Source organism: Sorghum bicolor, chromosome 6, assembly GCF_000003195.3.
Source record: "Sorghum bicolor cultivar BTx623 chromosome 6, Sorghum_bicolor_NCBIv3, whole genome shotgun sequence".
NCBI classification, from domain to species: domain Eukaryota; kingdom Viridiplantae; phylum Streptophyta; class Magnoliopsida; order Poales; family Poaceae; genus Sorghum; species Sorghum bicolor.
In genome coordinates, this window is record NC_012875.2 from 28061807 (window position 1) to 28080025 (window position 18219).

General features: G+C 41.3%; 1 protein-coding gene across 3 annotated transcripts; it reads left to right on the plus strand.

Moving 5' to 3' along the window:
• On the plus strand, positions 11501-17307 carry LOC110436589. 3 transcript variants are annotated; one of them, XM_021463957.1, is made up of 6 exons: positions 11501-11775; positions 15472-15564; positions 15639-15735; positions 15832-16161; positions 16270-16429; positions 16967-17307. In XM_021463957.1, exons 2-6 carry the CDS (start codon positions 15557-15559, stop codon positions 16990-16992), a joined length of 621 nt encoding a protein of 206 aa, XP_021319632.1. In that variant the 5' UTR covers positions 11501-11775; positions 15472-15556; the 3' UTR covers positions 16993-17307. The 3 variants fall into 3 exon arrangements, with proteins under 3 accessions (XP_021319632.1, XP_021319633.1, XP_021319631.1); XM_021463958.1 differs by having other exon boundaries at positions 16970-17307; XM_021463956.1 differs by having other exon boundaries at positions 16270-17307.

Genomic DNA, 18219 nt, shown 5'->3' on the forward strand with positions numbered 1-18219 from the left:
TGATCAAAGCTTCGGCAAACGATACTGGTGGAAAATTGGATGCCTTACTTGCTTCAAGGCGATTTCTTGCCTTTGACTGGGAGGTACTGATGGACCTGCAGGCTGCTCGGCCAAAGATACCGATGGAGCTACAGGTTGATCGGCCAGGGTTGCCGATGGAACGACGTCAGCTGAAAGTTAACAGAAGGGGTTATAAGATCGACAAGGGAAAGTTCATCGGCAGTAATAGTATTATCAAAATATGTTACCCGGGGGAGGAACAGTGATTGTCTGAATTGGGGGAACTGCCGATGATGCGATTGGACCTGCCGGGCCAGTTGTTTGTTCACCCGTATCGGCTGATGTACCTTCTGTTTGGGGTTCTTCCTGCTGGGGTTCGTCTACTGCTGGTGCTTCTTGCGGATGAGGGGGAGATGGTGCTTGTTGCGTCTGGACTTCTGGAGAAGAAGGGGAAGACTCCACCGGAATTGGAGACACCGGAGGAGGAGGGGGAGTTGCCACCTTCTGGCGCTTTGTTCCAGCCTTAGCACCTTTTGTGCCCTTCCTCTTTGGTTGGCTAGACTGGGGGGCATCGGCACCTTGGCGTTTGGCTTTTGCCGATGCACCGGTTTGCTGCAACAACAAAAAGGAGTTTATGAGCACAGATGTAACCGATATAAAGATGGTCAGTGTGAATGAAAAAGATTTGACAAATTGCCTTGAAAGCCTGCGCCAGGGTGGAAGCAGCTACCGTTGGTGATGTCTGAGTTCTCCTGGTGGTGACTTTCCTGAGGCGCACACCTCGATGCACGACGGAAGCCAGAGTGGGAGCATTATGGCCGATTGAAGAGATCGGGCCTGGTGGAAACAAGTCGATCGGCTTGCCACTTCTGCTAACCGATGGAGGGGTGTTGTCAACCTGCAAAAGGAATAGAAAGATGAGCTACCGATGGAAATAAGATTGAAAAAATTGGAACATCGGTTTGAAATACTTACAGCGTCGTCGGGGACTTCGTATTCGGAGTCGATCATGCCGCGGTACGAGAGGGCTGATTTGCAGAATAGGTGCTCTTTCCATTCTGCCCACCATAGCTTGTATGCCTGAGTAACGAAAGCAGCCGGAACCCATTCTGACAGATCTACATATGTATCGGCATTTGGTGGTAGTTGGGCTACTCGAATCCACTCAAGAAAGTTGGTGATAGGCTCTCTGGGTTTTATCACATCGGCATAACAAAGCGCAATCGGCAACTGGCCGAAAGCTAACTGACGAGCTAATGCCGATGGATTGTAAAATTCTTAAGTTTGGGGAGAGGTTTTTGTGCTGCCGAAGAAATTCACTGGTATGGCTCTAGGGGTTACAATTGCCATCATCACCTCATTATCCCTGTCAAGAGCTTCATCGAATGGATTGAAGGCCAGGGGGAGCATACTGTCTGGGTCATCATAGGCCAACCATGGTCGTTCATCTCTGGCCAAGCCTTCATACAGAGTTTGGAAGAATCGGCCGATCTGATCTGGATTACCCCCTGAACCAGGTAGAACTATGACAGCTTCGCCAAAGTTCAAGGGGGCACGTGTTGCCGATTCCTCTTCACCCAACATATGATTTTCAGCTATATCTCTTGGGAAATGCTGTGTGAATAAGTTAAAGTCAAGGCGCTTATGCAGATGTAGGTTGAGCCACATATTAATAAACCACCAGGGGCCTCCCAAGTTGCCGATAGACTGACCGAGCAGGAGTTTCTGTGCCACCTGATGAAGAAGATGGTAAGCAGCGCCAAGCAAGTATCGGCCGAGAGGAAATTGGCCGCCGTTAGCCAGTCTCTCTCCTGCCGATAGATAGACGGAAGTCGGTCCTGCCGATCGACCACAGAATACAAACTTGTCCAGCCACATGTTCAGAAAGGTGGTTTGTTCCTTTACGGTGACAGGCCCCTTCCCATGATACTTCTGAATGTACCCTGACCAACCGCCGATAGAGCGAGTCTCCACTTTGGCACTAGGAGCGGTATCAAAGAAGTGGGTGCTATCGGCAGAAGACACATCTAGACCAGTGAGCATAGCTACATCGGCAAGAGTGGGAGAAGCAGGGCCGTGGCCAAAGACAAAAGCATTGAGGGTATCTGACCAAAAGTAAGACGCAGCTATCAACAGCGACTCATTCCTGTGCATATCGGCAATGGATAGCCTGATACATTGATCTAGTTTCCTCTCACCCCACTGGACTTCATTAGAGTTGCTGACCCTCAAGAACCAGTCTTTCCACCCTACAGTAGGGCTGGGCCAAGAGCGGAAGGTTTCTTTCCATAGATCTAAAGAAATATTTTCGGCTCTAAAGGGGATCCTGTTGGTTTCTGCGTTGATAAGGTCAGTTGGATCTGGGTCCCCTAGAGGGCCGAGGCATTGAAGGTGTGGTTGATCGGTGGGGATGACAATTTTGTTGGATAGCTCCTAGTGGTTTTGGGAATGAAAGAAATACAAAGAAAAAGGAAGAAAAGGGAGATATTCAGTAAAATGAGTTGCGGATGAACAGGGATACGAAGAAAAATACAGGAGACGAGATGGAGATCTGACCTCAGGGACGACGAAGCCAATGGCCATCTTGCCGCGAAGAGAGCGTTTGAGGGCACCGGAGTTGATGAGGAGGAGTGCTTGTCGGAAGTCTTGGAAGTTTTGAATGGCGCCGCCGCTGGAAAAGTAAAGGTGGGATGGTGGAATGATGTGATGGGGAAGGAGTACCCGAGAAGGAACTATTTATAGGACAAAATGGGCGAGGGCAAATCTGACTTATCTCTTTGCCGCATCCGAGAAATCTGAGGGTACTCAGGTAGATATGGTAACTGTTCGCACGGTAATCAAGGGATTGTGCAGGTGATTTGACGGGAAGCGGTCATTATCTGGAGATATTACTGTGCGAGATCTCCTGGTCGGTCCATCGGCAGCGTTCTGTAACGGTCATATTGCCGATAGGCGAATAGAGTGGAGGTAGCCGTTTGTACGAACATCCTGATCAGTACATCGGCAAATCTTTGTAACGGTAATATTGCCGATGTACGGTTGAAAGAGAAATGCCCGTTTAGGAAGTTGAGGATTTCGAGGAATCTGTAGAAGAATAGGATCAGAGTTGTTCAGATTGAGGTTGTCGGTTACCAGATTAGGAGCATTAACTGCGGGAAAAGGCATCATTATTGCAGAGAATTTCGGAGCATTAATAGTTTCATACTCCGAAATTGGGGGGCATGTGTTGACACCGTTTTTGGGCACGTGTCCAGGATGGCAGGATAAGGCGGCAGTGTGCTGTTTACAGGATGAGTTGCCGATGAGGATAGTTGCCGATAAAGGAGAGGTTGAACGTGACTAAGTTTACAGGCGATGATGTGTCTATGCCGATGGCTATGATGAGGAAGTCTGCCGATGGCCATGGCAAGGGAGTCTGCCGATGATACAGAGGGGGAGTCTGGAAGCTACTGATCGGGTTGTGGAAGAGTTTTAGTTTGTCACGGGGGATAGCTTTGTTATTTCCTTATTTGTTTAAGTCGTTTTGTATACGGATTCCGTGTAATTTGGAATTCGAATTCCGGTCGTGTCTAGTTATAGCTCTTTGAGCAGGGTATAAATATGAACCCTAGGGCCTTGTAATGAGACATCTATCAATCAATCGAACACACGTTTTACTCATATATTCCAGCATCTACTTTTCGACGACTTCGTCATACTTTTTCTTTTTTACTACGAGTTCTTAGGAATTCGTCGACTTAAGCTCGGCGTATTCTCGAGTTCCGCGTGAGTACCTCTTAGCCGTGACATCCGGGCGCATCGCTGTTGTCAGGACTAAAGTATTCGAGTTACCACCTTTGCCGATAGTAAGGTCAAATCGGCTGGCACGCCTTAACGTTTGAATCGGGTATTAGCCCTTTGTGTTTGCAGATCTTTTTGCATCAACAGATTGAACAATGTTTGTCAAATAAAAACAAAAATTATTAAAATTCAAAAACTTTTTGATCTAAACAAGGCCTAAAGATGACCCTAGAGCACTGGCATGGCCTGGCTTTTTGAGTGGTACGGTGGGGGGACAGGGAGACACAGCGGCTCAAGGCCTTGTTACCCAAAAAAACGTACTCCCACTCTCTCCCAGATCCGAGCACAGACCACGAGCGGCTCCGGACTCCCGCCGATGCGCGAGCGGCCGGCCTATGCACAGGCCCGGGTCGAGGCACTACAGGTTAGTTTTTGTTTACTCATCATGCATTAAGGATTTTCTTCTCGCTTCACTAACATTACCTTTGCAACAATGTATAAGCCCAGGTGGAAACTTCGAACAAGAGGGCTGACAAGCTAGAGGCGGTTGTGGCTTCAGAGCGGGCGGCGCGGCTGGCAACTGACCAGAGGATGTTAGATGTGCTGGCGTTTCTGCAGAGTTCTTTGGGTGTTACTTTGCCACCCAACTTGATGGGTCCACCTCAGCCTCCTCCCGTCGTTCCTTCCTTCGTTGCTCTCCACACTACTCCGGTGAGTAATATATATCACACATGCATGTTATTTAGCTATTTAACTTTGTCTCATGCAAACGCTCATTTGACAGCAATGGAGTTAGATTATTTACATTGCTGTTTTGTAACTCAGCTCTGCAGATTGCCTCTAATACCCTGTAGTACAACTTGGAAGCCTCCATTTTTCTGGCTTCTGCCCATGGAATACCAAAGACATTTGCACAATTGTGGCTTAATGAGCCACCCCCATCAGCAGAAGACTTGGTTGGAAAAATTGCTTCCAAAACTATGCTGACCCTTTCTGTGACAGCATTTGTCAAATCCCTATCGCATGATGACAGAAACTGCTGAAGCTTAGATGAAGGCTTCTCTGGCAATGAAGATATCACCTCATGGAGCCACTTAGCTGTCGTCATGGCAGAAGTTACTGGTGTCATTTGCACAATCTTGACTGAACCACTGGTGGCGGGTGACAAAGGGGAACTAGGAATAGTCGGCATGTTCTTTATTGTCTTTGTGGGAGATGCCAATATTTCGAAGACACGCTGCAAAAGAAGAAAAAGGAATCAATTGAAACAATCTGCAAAAAGAAACTCAACCTACTGAAATTTACAAAACAATCTGGATACCTTTGAATGTCCTAAATTGGTGGAATCCCCAGACAAGTTCTCAGCACAGGGAATATAATCATTATTGATCAAAATTGATTTAAAATCAAGCTTCCCTTCACTGCTATTAGAACTACATAGTTTCTCCATTTTTTCCAGATTTGACTGGAAACACTCCATATCAATGAGACCTTTGAAATACATCAGGCCATCTGCAACAGAACATTGACATAACAATTCAGCTAATTCAAGTATGCTGCATAACCAGAACTAGGTTTGCATGCACAAACATGTGATGAAGGGTTCCATGCCTGTGTCTATCTTATCCAAATTTTCTGTTTTGCACTCTGAAGCACTTAGTGCTTTCATGCCAAAAACGTCTTCTATTGCCTTGTGAGACTTGTCCATCATTTCTTTCAAACGTTCTTCAGAGGCATGATAATTATGGCATAACGAAGCAATAAGATCCATGCCTTTCTCAGTTTGTTTGACTGAATTCAAGCAAACAAAAAGTAAACATAACTATGGGCCATATGCTGAACGAATAAATTAAGAAATAGATTCAGACCCTGCCACCCCTTGCGGCTATAAAAGTTGAGGCAGGGCACACATCAAAGACATGAGACACAAGACAAGAGACCAGCTCACCAACGCACACTCAAGCCACAGATAGCACTCCTCACCTGAGTAGTGAACTTCACCCTGTCTACTTCTTGAAGACGAGACCTGGGACTTAGCCCCCTCTCGCAACCAGCTTGTACACCCCTACTACAAGCACATTATGTGCAAACCTTGCACCTATCTTGCACTGAAAAAATTGTCTCCAAACAGACCGAAGCAAGATTTTGTATGACACACGTTATCTAGGAGTTCCATCATATGTGTCCAAATTGATTTCCAAGCATTTGGTATGTTCCATGCAAACCGTGCACCTATCTTTCATCAAGATTAGCATTATCTCCAAACACACCGAACTGAGCATCCACTTGAGCCCCTTCACCTAGGAGTACCAACAAGTGTGTCCAAAAGGTTTCTTAGACTATGGTGCATTAGGTGCAAACTGTGCACCTATCAATGTCTTCAAATGGACTGAAGCGAGATTCCATATGTCACACGTCATCAAGGAGTTTCATCGGGTGCATCCAAATTGATTTCCAAGCATATGGTATTGTCCATGCAAACCATGCACCTACCTTGCATAAGGATTAGCGCTATCTCCAAATAGATCAAACCAAGCTTCCACTTGAGCCTCTTCACCTCAGAGTACCAAATAGTGCGTCCAAAATGGTCCTAATAAAGTCTTTGCAGTGCTCCAAAAGAAGATCTGATATTGCCGGGCTTTTGTTGTTGCTCTAAGATCTGATATTAGATTTTATACCACTTTTTAATAAAATAAAAAACTGGACATGATCTTACTGATAATATAGCAGTTTTAAGGACAACAAAACCTCAACTAACACTTATAGTACAGGCAGACAAATAAAAGCTAAAGAACAGGGAGTTAGATACATATTGGTGAATCTGATGGTTAGCACATTTGTATTACTCTCAGTATGTTAAGAAGCTTATTTGTCAGTGAGGAAATTAATATACACCCTCTCCAACTGAACTAAATATAACGTACCATGCATCCGAGCGATTCTGCGTCGCCACCAGGGCAGGAAGCGGGTCGATCCGGCGACTTCCCAGATGCGAGTTCTGTATCTGTTTAGGAAAGTTGTAAATCTCGATGGGTTCAATAGGTTTTTTGTTGACTTTGTTTGAAATTGTGTACTATCCCAAAATTGTTTACTATCTCAAAATAGATAGATCTCTCAACATGGTCAAGTGAGAGATGTTAATATTTGTGAAGGATGTATAGTATCAATGTATTAAAATTATGTGAAAATTTGACATAATACTTACAAATCCAAAATATGTTGTTGTGTAAATTAGAAGAATTTTTTGACCAAATTTAGTAATTATTGTAATTATTTGTTGAATTACCATCGAATAAATATAATAATATGTAAACTTAATTAGAAAAATCTACAAACTTACATGACGATATGATTTTAGTATACAATGGATGAAAATTTCAAAAGATTTTAACAAAGTAATATTATACATTGTTCACAAAAGGATACAACTCACACAAAGTTAAAATGAGAATGAAAATCGGTATTTTTTTTGCTTTATACAAAATCCTGAATTTTATGTTCGGCGTTTATGTTGGCTGGGCTGAAATAACAAAGCGCCCATGGTTGCACTTGGTGGCCCAGTTATTGTATTGGCTCAGTAATGAATGGGCTAGTGATGTCATCAGCCACGTAAGCATCCAGGTAAAACATTAATGATGACGTGGCAATTCATCCATGACGGTTATTGATAGGAGTGTGCCCTTGGTCTATTTTGGAGTGGAGGAAGGCAGCAAAGCTCACAGGATGTACAATCCTAAAAGCAACAGAATTGTAGTCAGCAGGGATGTTGTGTTTGAGGAATCTGTAAAATGGAGTTGGGAGCCTGCGAAAAACTTTTCAAAATTTTTCATCACATTAAATCTTACGGTATTTGCATAAAACATTAAATATAGATGAAAACAAAAAATAATTGTATAGTTTAACTATAAATCACGAGACGAATCTTTTAAGTCTAGTTACTTCATGATTGGACAATGTTTGTCAAATAAAAACGAAATTGCTACAGTGTTAAAATTCAAAATCTTTTCGGATCTAAACCACTTTCGCTTGTATACGTAATTATTATTTAATTATGGACTAACTAGACTCAAAAGATTTGTTTTGCAAAATACAGATAATTAGTTATCTTTTTTATTTATATTTAATACTTCATGCATGTGTCATAAGATTCGATGTGACGAAGAATCTTAAAAAGTTTTTGATTCTTTGTAGGATCTAAGACCTTGTTTAGTTTTTAAAAATTTTAAGATTCGTCATCACATCAATTTTTGTACACATGCATGGAGCATTAAATATATACAAAAACAAAAATTAATTGCATAGTTTACCTATAATTTGCGAGATAAATCTTTTAAGCTTAATTAGTCTGTAATTGAATAATAATTATCATATACAAACAAAAGTGGTATAGGCCTTGTTTAGTTCCCAAACAATTTTGCAAAATTTTTCAGATTCCCCGTCACATCAAATGTTTAGACATATGTATGAAGTATTAAATCTAGACGAAAATAAAAACTAATTGCACAGTTTGGTCGGAATTGACGAGACAAATCTTTTAAGTCTAGTTAGTCCATGATTGGATAATATTTGTCAAATACAAACGAAATTGGTATTATTTCTGTTTTGCAAAAAATTTTTGAAACTAAACAAGGCCTATAGCCAAAGCAAAAAATTGGCCTACACAAGGCCCCGAACAAACTGAGCTGATCCCTCACTGCCAAAAGCCTGCATGCATGTGGGTCGTACATAAAAAAGCAGCCAACGTCTGAGTGGGTCGCTGATAGCCGGCATTGCATTTCAGCAGCACGCCGAGACTGCACGTACCGGAATATGGAGCGGGTCGAATCACTCGATCCAAGGGTTCGAGTGCTTCCGAACCATTAACTCTATCTGATGTTATGGATGAAAAATGGAGCCCATGTGGATCGTTTCTCCGGGTCGGGTCAACGAACCTGTGGGCAGAACCGAACCACCCCCACGTAGACTCTTTACCAAAGTTGCTAAAAACTCCTCTTTTAATATTTATTGCATATTCCATTAATCAAATTACAAGATCATGGTTTAGTGGAGCACTAGCATAAGCTACCCAATGCAAAACCATAGGTGACAAGGTATAAGATCAATAATAGGAAATCCTTAGCAAGAAGACACATGCAATATGAATTGTGTGATTACAGTTGTTAGGAAACAAGGATGATCCCCATGCTATACTTGCCTTAAACTTAGCTCCTTCTTCAAGTCCAAACCTTGAAAGAACTCCTTCTAGATTCACCACGTATGGCTCACCGACTGGACATGATCATAAAGCACCACACAAGCATTCATACAATCACACACGAAGCAAACAATAGAACTAAATTAGAACAGTACACCAAAAAATAAAAAGATTTGAAAACTAATCGACACATCGTTACGAGCATACAGACGTAAAAACACTCTAATCGAAGTTATAGTGAAAAAGACGACTACCGGGAGTTTATATTATAAACGAAAAGCCTACATTTATTTTAGTAAAGCTGCATAAAGTTAAATTACTTCAGATAAATCAAATTACATTTTAACTTGAAAACTAAATTAAAACTATTAATGTTTTATTTATAAACACTATTGTATATTTTATTAGGCAAGTTAAACATTATATCTTGGTAAATAAAAGAAATAGACAAGTGAGTGCATTTGATGGAATTGCATAAGACGTGTTGGAATAAATCATATTAATAACATTTATAAAATAGCAAAATACGAAACCTATATTGCTTTTATTTATTGACAAACTAGTTGCTTAGATATTAATCAAATTAAGATTTATAAAACTCAGAAACTTTTAACATGTTAAACGTCAATTCTAACATGTAGATTAAGTTGTTGTACATACAACTTGAATGGACTTGAGTGGAGCTTTAATAATAAAATGGCAGAGGATTAAAGGTATATAAGGACACAGACTCAATGTTCCGTCTATGCACGTAAGCTAATCAAGTGAATTATCCCAATCCAAAAAGGATTACGAATGAGCATAAAAAATATATTACCGTGTAAGGGTGAGATAAGCATAGCATCAGCCATATACTTTGATATATATGTGTGGCAAGGAGCCGAAAGTGCTGATGACTTGTTAATAATATAATGGACGTTTTGCTCTCCAGGCCCAGCAAAACGAAGCATGTAAGCTGCACCTGCACACGATTACGGCTCTGCCTTTGATAAGTGGCTTGGAAATTTGAACGCAGCAGCAAGCAAAGTTGACCTAATCTGTAGGTTTCCTCGGCATGCTCATTGGGTCTATTAAAAGAAGCTGCGAGCGCATGCACAAGGAAACTAGGCGGTTGGCAAATAAAAACCTACGGATATTAACGATACTTCAAAGACAACGTAAAAACAATAGAGAAACATGAAGAGGCTCTCACCACTGATGTAGAAGAGCAGAGCGGCTCCAGGTGTTTTACTCCATTAATTTTCCATGTGCAACGATGTTCAATTTTCATGTCTGACCAAACTCTAGGCCTGATCGGCCGGCTTCGATGGCGCTCGGCTCAGCGTGCTTATGGGGCTATTTATCTTGCTGGTCAGAAAGCTACATATGGGATTCCAAAACCATGCAAGGTGAGCACGACCTGATTGTTGATGAGGATGAGATACAAATCTGGACGAGAAGGGAGCAAGGAATATAACGGTGTGCTCACCTTCATCATTCGGCTGCAGTTGAACAATGGCAATATGGAGCCTCACGAGACAAGTCGTAGGAGTTGGCCGGCGGCGGCAAAAATAGAGAAAATTATAATTTACTATACGAGGGATTTCCTAAATTAGGGGCTCTTTATATATTTTTGGTGTGCTTTGCCTAAGGGGTTAGTACATATATATAGGGAGAAAAACTCTCCACATGTACATCAATTAGCAATATGGTACTAATTGATGTTGTACCTTCCACCTTTACTAATGGGCCTAAATAAATATTAAGGCCCATTAATAAATAAAGACCTGGCCTTTGAGATTTATTATAATTATTGCACATGAGATTTGAGTGTTAAAAACGAAGAGAGGTTTTATTATTTTTTGGAATTAATTAATTTCATAGATAAAATAATTCCAGAAAAATCTAGAATTATTTAAGCCACAAAAAATACTCTGAAAGTTCCGAAAATTCGGGAAAAATTCTCAGAGATATTATGGAACATAAAGAACCCAAATCAAGTATTTGGAGCTCATGATATGACAATTTGGAGCATCTAAAAATTAGACAGACAAGTGGGAACAAATTCCAAAAAAAGCTAGAAAAAGATACCAAGAAGATTGTAGATATTGTTTGATGAACGAGTAACTAAAATTAGTGATTTGGTTACAAAGAAATGATTTGTAGATAAAGACAAAGATGTACTGGTCAAGGAAGATCGATCTACCAAACACATTTTAAAAACTTTACTCACTCTCAACACACAAAGGAGCAACAAGCATACATTACATCAAATCTTATGCACCAGCATGTATGCACAACAATATTGCTAAGCCCTATGATAAATTTTAATTTAATGAAAATTATTATTTTCCTATGTTTTTATGAGCACAGAAATACATAATTAAATTATTTAAACTCTATTTCAAAAGGAGCAAATTTTAGGGTGTTACAAACCAACCGTCGATACAGAATAATTGGGCTAGCACGCGCTCGGCTGGCCCAATTCTCGTCTAATATTTGGTGGCCCAAACCTTATCCACTCCCACCCGTATCCGCTCCCACACTCGGCACTCCAACTCCCGCGACTCGCCGTCGCCTTCTGCGGAACCCTAGCGACGCCGCCCCTGCTGCTCCCCGTGGCTTCCTTTGTCCCTGTAGCCATCATCATCGCCGAGGAGACGAGTCGAGGGCCTCTTGCTCCCCGGCATCCCCGCCCTTGCCGTCGTCAACCGAACTCGCGCCCGCCGCATCGTCAGCATCTGAGGAGACGAGCACCCGCCCTACGCCAGGTGCCCAGTTCCTCGTCGTGTCCTTCTCCAGCAACGACCACCCACCACCAGGTATGCACGCCCTTCTCTTCCCTTGCTGTTACAATGAGCACTTGTACCATAACTCAACCTATTTGGCTATTTGCGTCCGGATCTGATCTATTATTTAGTTCGCCGGTGACAAGCATCCACCTGTATGCACGCCCCTTATCTTCCCTTGCTGTTGCTATGTTTATTCTTTTTAAAGTTAATATGCATGTGTTGTTTTTCTTGCTTGTTTGCTTGCCTGCCTGTACGATTGAATTGAACTGATCTGAATTTTAGGGACATCTAGGAGTCTAGGATAGTTAATATGCATGTGTGTTTAGGTTCAGATTTCACCTTCGTCCTGATTCACCTCTGCCCTGTGTTATTTATAGTTTGGCTTAATTTGTTTATCGAAAATTGTGGCATGCTGAGCTTAGCTGTGTTATCATACATCTTCATTGATTTAGGAAGGAACCGGAGAATCTTTAGATAAGTTGACAAAAAGGACTAAAGAACTGGATATACTCAGAAAATTATGACAAGATTGCTGTAGAGCTGAGGAAATATGTTTAATATAAATTTAGTGTTCTCTTAGTTGTAAAGTTGATCTTCAGAGTTCAGACCAATGTTTGGAAGATGTAGAAATAATGTTTTTAGTGGTCGCCTGCCTTGCAAGAACTGATGGAGAAGTTAAAGATGCCATCCGCTACCATGTACTGCAGGAGCTTTTAGTTCTCGTTGAGCGTATCTCTCAACAATGTTAATGGTAAAGATGTGCTTGTTTGCTAAATGCTAATATAGTTGAATGCTCTAAATCTCATCTTCAGAAATCGAACCCATGTTTGAGCATGTAGTTATAGATATTGCTGTTGTTTATATTTTCTCCATAAGGGAGAGTATGTGCAGGTAGGTTATTTTAATTTCAGTAGCTTTAGTTCTTGCTTTAAAAACCTTAGTTTCCAGATTTTAAAAACCTGACAGTGAGAACTCAAGTTGCTTTGGTGCTTTTTAGAATACTCAATTGCTAGGAGTCTATGCATGTTGTACTGTAGGTTTCATTTTATGGTTTTGGCAACACTTCCTGCTTGGTGCTAGGATTCAGTTCATGAACCCCTTCATTTGTCTTCAATTCAATCAAAACGATCAAAGAAAATACCTTATGCTTTGTTTCAGACTCCTTCTAAGTGCTATGCTGAGCTAGCACAAATCTTTATTAGTAATGAGTATGACATGTACACGACAATCGTGTTTAAATTAAAACCATTTCATGGCTTCATGTTATAATAAGCATGATTGACAAAGTATCTTGCTACTTTATGCTTATGGCTTTTTTTTATTTTATAGTTCATTTCTAAAGTTGCTTGATATTTCACAAAGAAGGATGGATAAATCATGGATCGATAATGATGCTAGGTACAAACGCTATTTTCAGAAAGTCTAAAAGTTCTATCTTCAATTAACATAGGAATTAACTTAAAAACTGCATGTACGCACACCAAGATATATCAACAAGGGGTGAACAATTTCATAGCTTTTGCATTTGAGAATTCAGCTGTAGGAAGCAAGATATTATGCCCTTGTACAAAGTGTGTTAACTCATTTTGGAAAGAGGGAAGTGAAGTACGTGAGCATTTGATATCTGATGGGTTTATAAAAGAGTATAGGACATGGACCTTACATGAAGAAGTTAGCTCTTCTTTAAATCATGGAAGTGATGGTGTTGAACTTATGGAGGAGACTGACGAAGATGATAACATCTCTGATTTCCTTAGAGGTTTAGCTGCTGGTATAGATGACAGAGGGGATTTTGATCACAACAATGTAGACCTACAGCCCTGTGCAGAGCTAGCTGCCATTAAAAAGTTAGTATCAGAGAATAAAAAAGAGTTATACTCTGGTTGCAAGAAATATACACAGCTGTGTTTCCTAATTAGGTTACTCCACACCAAACTCCTTGGAGGGTGGAGTGATAAGAGTTTTAACCTGCTACTAGATCTACTAAATGATGCACTACCTGAGGGTTCGATGCTACCTAGAAACTTTTATGAAGCTAAGAAATTGGTGAAATCAATAGGAATCGGATACAATAGTATTCATGCTTGTGAAAATGACTGCATTCTATTTTGGAAGGATAAAGAGGGGTTGGATTCCTGTCCAAAATGTAAGGCTTCTCGGTGCAAATCAATAAGGAAGACCCATGATGGAAAACATGTATATAAGGTTCCTAAAAAGGTTCTCCGCTACTTCCCAATAAAGAAATGTCTTCAACACTTATTTCTATCATCTAAAACAGCTAGTCTAGTGAGATGGCATGATGAAGGCCGAAAAAAGGATGGTCTGCTTAGGCATCCTGCAGATTCTTTACTATGGCAAGACTTTGACAAGAAACATCCAGAATTTGCTAAAGATAGCTGAAATGTCCGTTTAGCATTTGCCACTGATGGTTTCAATCCATTTAGGACCATAAATGTTACTTATAGTGTTTGGCCTGGTATTTGTATTCCCTACAACTTTCCACCTTCAATGTGCATGAAGAAATCAAATTTCATCCTCTCTTTGTTGATCCCTGGTCCAGAAGCTCCTGGAAGTGATATGGATGTCTATTATCAGCCACTAGTTGAAGATCTATTAGATTTGTTTACCAAGGGAGTTAGAACATACGATGCTTCGAAAGGGGAGTTTTTTCAGTTGAGGGCAGCAGTACTATGGACTATTACTGACTTCCCTAGTTAGGCTATGTGTCTGGGTCTGTCACATCTGGTGAAGCTGGATGTCCTGATTGTCACAGCTATACATGTTCACTTAGGCTTGGGAATGGTAGCAAGACTTGTTATATGGGTCATCGTAGGTTCTTGCCTGAAAACGACCCATTTAGGTTTGATGCTAATAAGTTTGATGGTAAAACTGAATTTAGGGCAGCACCTACTCCACTTTCTGGGGAGCAGATTTTGGAGTGCACTAAAGACATAAATCATATTTTGGGGAAAGATCCTTCTAGAAAAAACGAGCAAGCAAGAGACGTAAGGAAGGAGAGCCATTGGTCATACTGAAAAGGAGATGTATATGGTTTAAACTACCTTATTGGAATGATTTGATGTTGCGACATAACTTTGACTTCATGCACATAGGAAAAAACGTGAGTGAAAGCTTAGTTAATACATTCCTAGGCACAGAAGGGAAATCCAAGGATAATTTGAATTCTCGTTTGGACCTTCAAGCTCTAGGTATTAGAAGTGATCTCCACCCTGTTGAAGTGGATGGCCAACTTTATTTACCACCAGCTCCATACTCAATGAGTCCTAATGAGAAGAAATTATTCTGTCAAGTCCTGAAGGGGGTCAAGTTTCCTGATGGATATGCCTCTGATATATGTCAAAATATACATGTTAATGAGAGGAAGATATTTGGCCGTAAGAGTCACGAGAGCCACATTATTTTACAGCACTTGCTTCCACTAGCTGTGAGAAAAATATTGCCTAAAACTGTGAGTGTTGCAGTCATCCGTATATGTAATTTTTTCAAGAAACTTTCCTCCCCTATCATTCGAATAAGTGATATGGAAAATTTAGAGGTTGAAATAGCTGAAACATTGAGCCTTCTTGAGAATATATTCCTTCCTTCTTTGATATCATGGTCCACTTGATGGTTCATCTTCCTGCCCAAGCAAAGATAGCTGGACCAGTTCATTTTCGCAGTAATTAGCTGGAGACTATATTCCTTCCTTCCTTCTTTGTATCCTAGGCTCGAAGGGAAATATCAAAAGCTAATCGTGCCAAGTTGGGGATACATCATACCTCTGGAAGCAAGAGCTTTGCTGCTTATAGGCATGAAGTGGTATAGAAATTGCATTGAATTTTAGTGCATTTATTTTGCTGCAGTTATAACACTGAATTGAAACAATTTCATAGTGTACAGCTAGGGAGACCTATTCGAAGAGATGAAGTCTATATCAGAACACATACAAGGAAAACTAGAGTTCCAACCGAACAAGCAGTGCCAATAATTGTAAGTTCTTTTCATAACAGATTTGTAGTTAGTAGCTCAATTTATCTTTCATAACTGAATTGACCTTTGCATAACATCCAACTTCCTTTTTGTTAGAACAAACTTAAATCAATTGATGAAGCCCATCCAGAGTTGACAGAAAGATCAATTCAACAAGGTGATGTTCTTGCTGCTGCCTGTGGAGAAAAGGAGCCAAGAGGGCGTGTTCGGGCTTTGGGTCTAGGACCAACTCCCCAAGATATTGGTACCCCTTATTTGAAGTGCTACAAGTCAACAAGACTACAAATGGAAGTTTTAGCTCGTGAAAAGGTTGAGAGTGACAAAACTGCTCTTGAACAACGCATACAAGAATTGGAACAACAACTGCAGGAAAGAAGAAATTTGGAAATACGCTCACAGAACTGTTCTAACTCACGAAGCCATGTGGTAAATGCCTTCTCCTGACTTATATTTCCTTCAGTCTTGATTATTGAATGTATGTTATACTGGATAGTAATGTGACATGTTATGACTTCTCTTGTCTTGTTTATGTAGAGTCCAAGGTCTCAAGAACATGTTGATGAGGCACAAGCACATGATGGTCAAGCATTTGAAGATGAGGTTTTTCCAGATATTAATGATAACTCTGAACAATCTGATGAAGAAGATTATTTGCTTCTTCGTAGGCCTCCTGCTGCCCCATCTACACAGCATGGTAATTTCCTATCTACACAGCGTGATGCTGCCTTATCTGTGCGTGCTGCTGCCCTATCTACACCTCTTGCTCCTGCTCCCGCCCTATCTGATCAACATACTCCTGCCCTCTTTGAGCATGCTGCTACCTTGTCTGCGTTGCATGGCCGTGCCTTAACTGTGCAGCCTACTATTGCCCCGTCGACGCAGCATGATGTTGACCTATCCGCGCAGCCTGCTAGTGCCCCGTCCACGCAGCGTGCTACTGGCCTGTTCGCGCAGCGTCCTGTTGGCCTATCCACGCAGCGTCCTGCTAGCCTGTCCACGTCCACGCATCGTGCTGGTGGCCTGTCCACGCAACCTGCTCAAGCCCCATCTTCGCAACGTGCTAGTGCCTCCTCTGTGCACAGTGTTGTGGGAGGATCAATGAATCAACTTAAGGACTGTTGCACTACTAGTCCCCTGAAGAATGCAGCCCCAACAAGGAAGAATAAAAGCCCTCGTGTTTCACGTGATGATCTTGTAATTTTCTCAAACTAATGGTATGTTGGTCTTGTAGCAGGGGATGTCCACAAAAGTCACTGAAGCGGATGGAACTAGGGTCAGCATGAAGCAACCTGACCATTTTGTGGTAGCAAGCAGATCAAACATTTTGTGAGGTGAAGATGAAACATCGATGGATCCATTTTGCTTTGTATTGGATGCCACAACATTTTGTAAAGAACTGCTTGGTCATGGATGCTAGTTCCTTTGGATGATTTTAGATTTAACTTCATGGACATGTTAGCTATGCTGTCAAGGGCATGTTTGCTGTGTGGTGTGCAAGGCAGACTTGTGTTGTGAACAAGATTATTGTACCCATGGTTGTTACATGTGCCATTTATTTGGCTTGAATGAATATAAGCCATGTTATGACTTAATTCTATGTCTGATATTGATTGTGAGCTTGTATGTTTATAAGGTCTAAAAGAATGATTAATTTGGTTAATGCATAATTGATAATATATATTTGGGTCATGTGATCTGTGCGTTGGATTATTGGTTGGTATAACTCCTAGTAGTCTTGCTGCATTGGACGGTATAACCACTATATGTCATCAGCACATTGGTCGGTACTTATTCAACTTATCATCACACCATCGGTCGCTAAAAAAATGTTGGACGCTATAGCCTATACCGACGCCAGTTTCAGCGACAGCAGATAAGTGTCGCTATAGATCTATAGCGACCAATGGAGCGTCTTTACATCCACATATAACGACTAGTCGTGCATCGTTACTCTAGAGCTGTGGTGTAGTGTGAGTGGAATCGGCATAAAGATCACTGGAATTGCCCGTTCATCATTCACTGTTGGGAGCAAAATATCAAGTTACCGACTATCAGAGATTGCCCTGAGTACAACAGTTATCATCAGTATGATCGGTCAGATCGACGATTTCAGAACAATGATCAATGCTTTAATGAGCCGATTAGAGGAAGGATATCGGTTCATGATCGGCTGGGGGGCAGGCTTAGTGTGCATGATAGGCTCGGTAAACGTGTTTGTTATTTTCCAAGGAACCAGGAGGAACTCGAAGAAATGGCAAATGCACGGGTTCCCGATGAATTCATATTTTGCAGAGATGCTAATACTCATCGGCTAGAGTCAAGGGAAGTTTGCTATCAGCCAGTGCAGAAAACAAAGCTTCCTCAATGGTGCCCAGAAGGATTAACAAGGACGCAGAAAAGAAGGATGCAGCGAGAACGTCAAGAAGTCTGAGAATCGGCAGCAATCAAATCCTAGGGGAAAAGGGCCATCGGCAGATGTTAACA

Bases quoted from the DNA above. Each gene is read 5' to 3' on its own strand.
- LOC110436589 (XM_021463956.1), top strand. The intron at 15,736-15,831 runs GTAAGTTCTTTT...CCTTTTTGTTAG, and splicing joins AACAAGCAGTGCCAATAATT to AACAAACTTAAATCAATTGA. The intron at 16,162-16,269 runs GTAAATGCCTTC...TTGTTTATGTAG, and splicing joins CTAACTCACGAAGCCATGTG to AGTCCAAGGTCTCAAGAACA.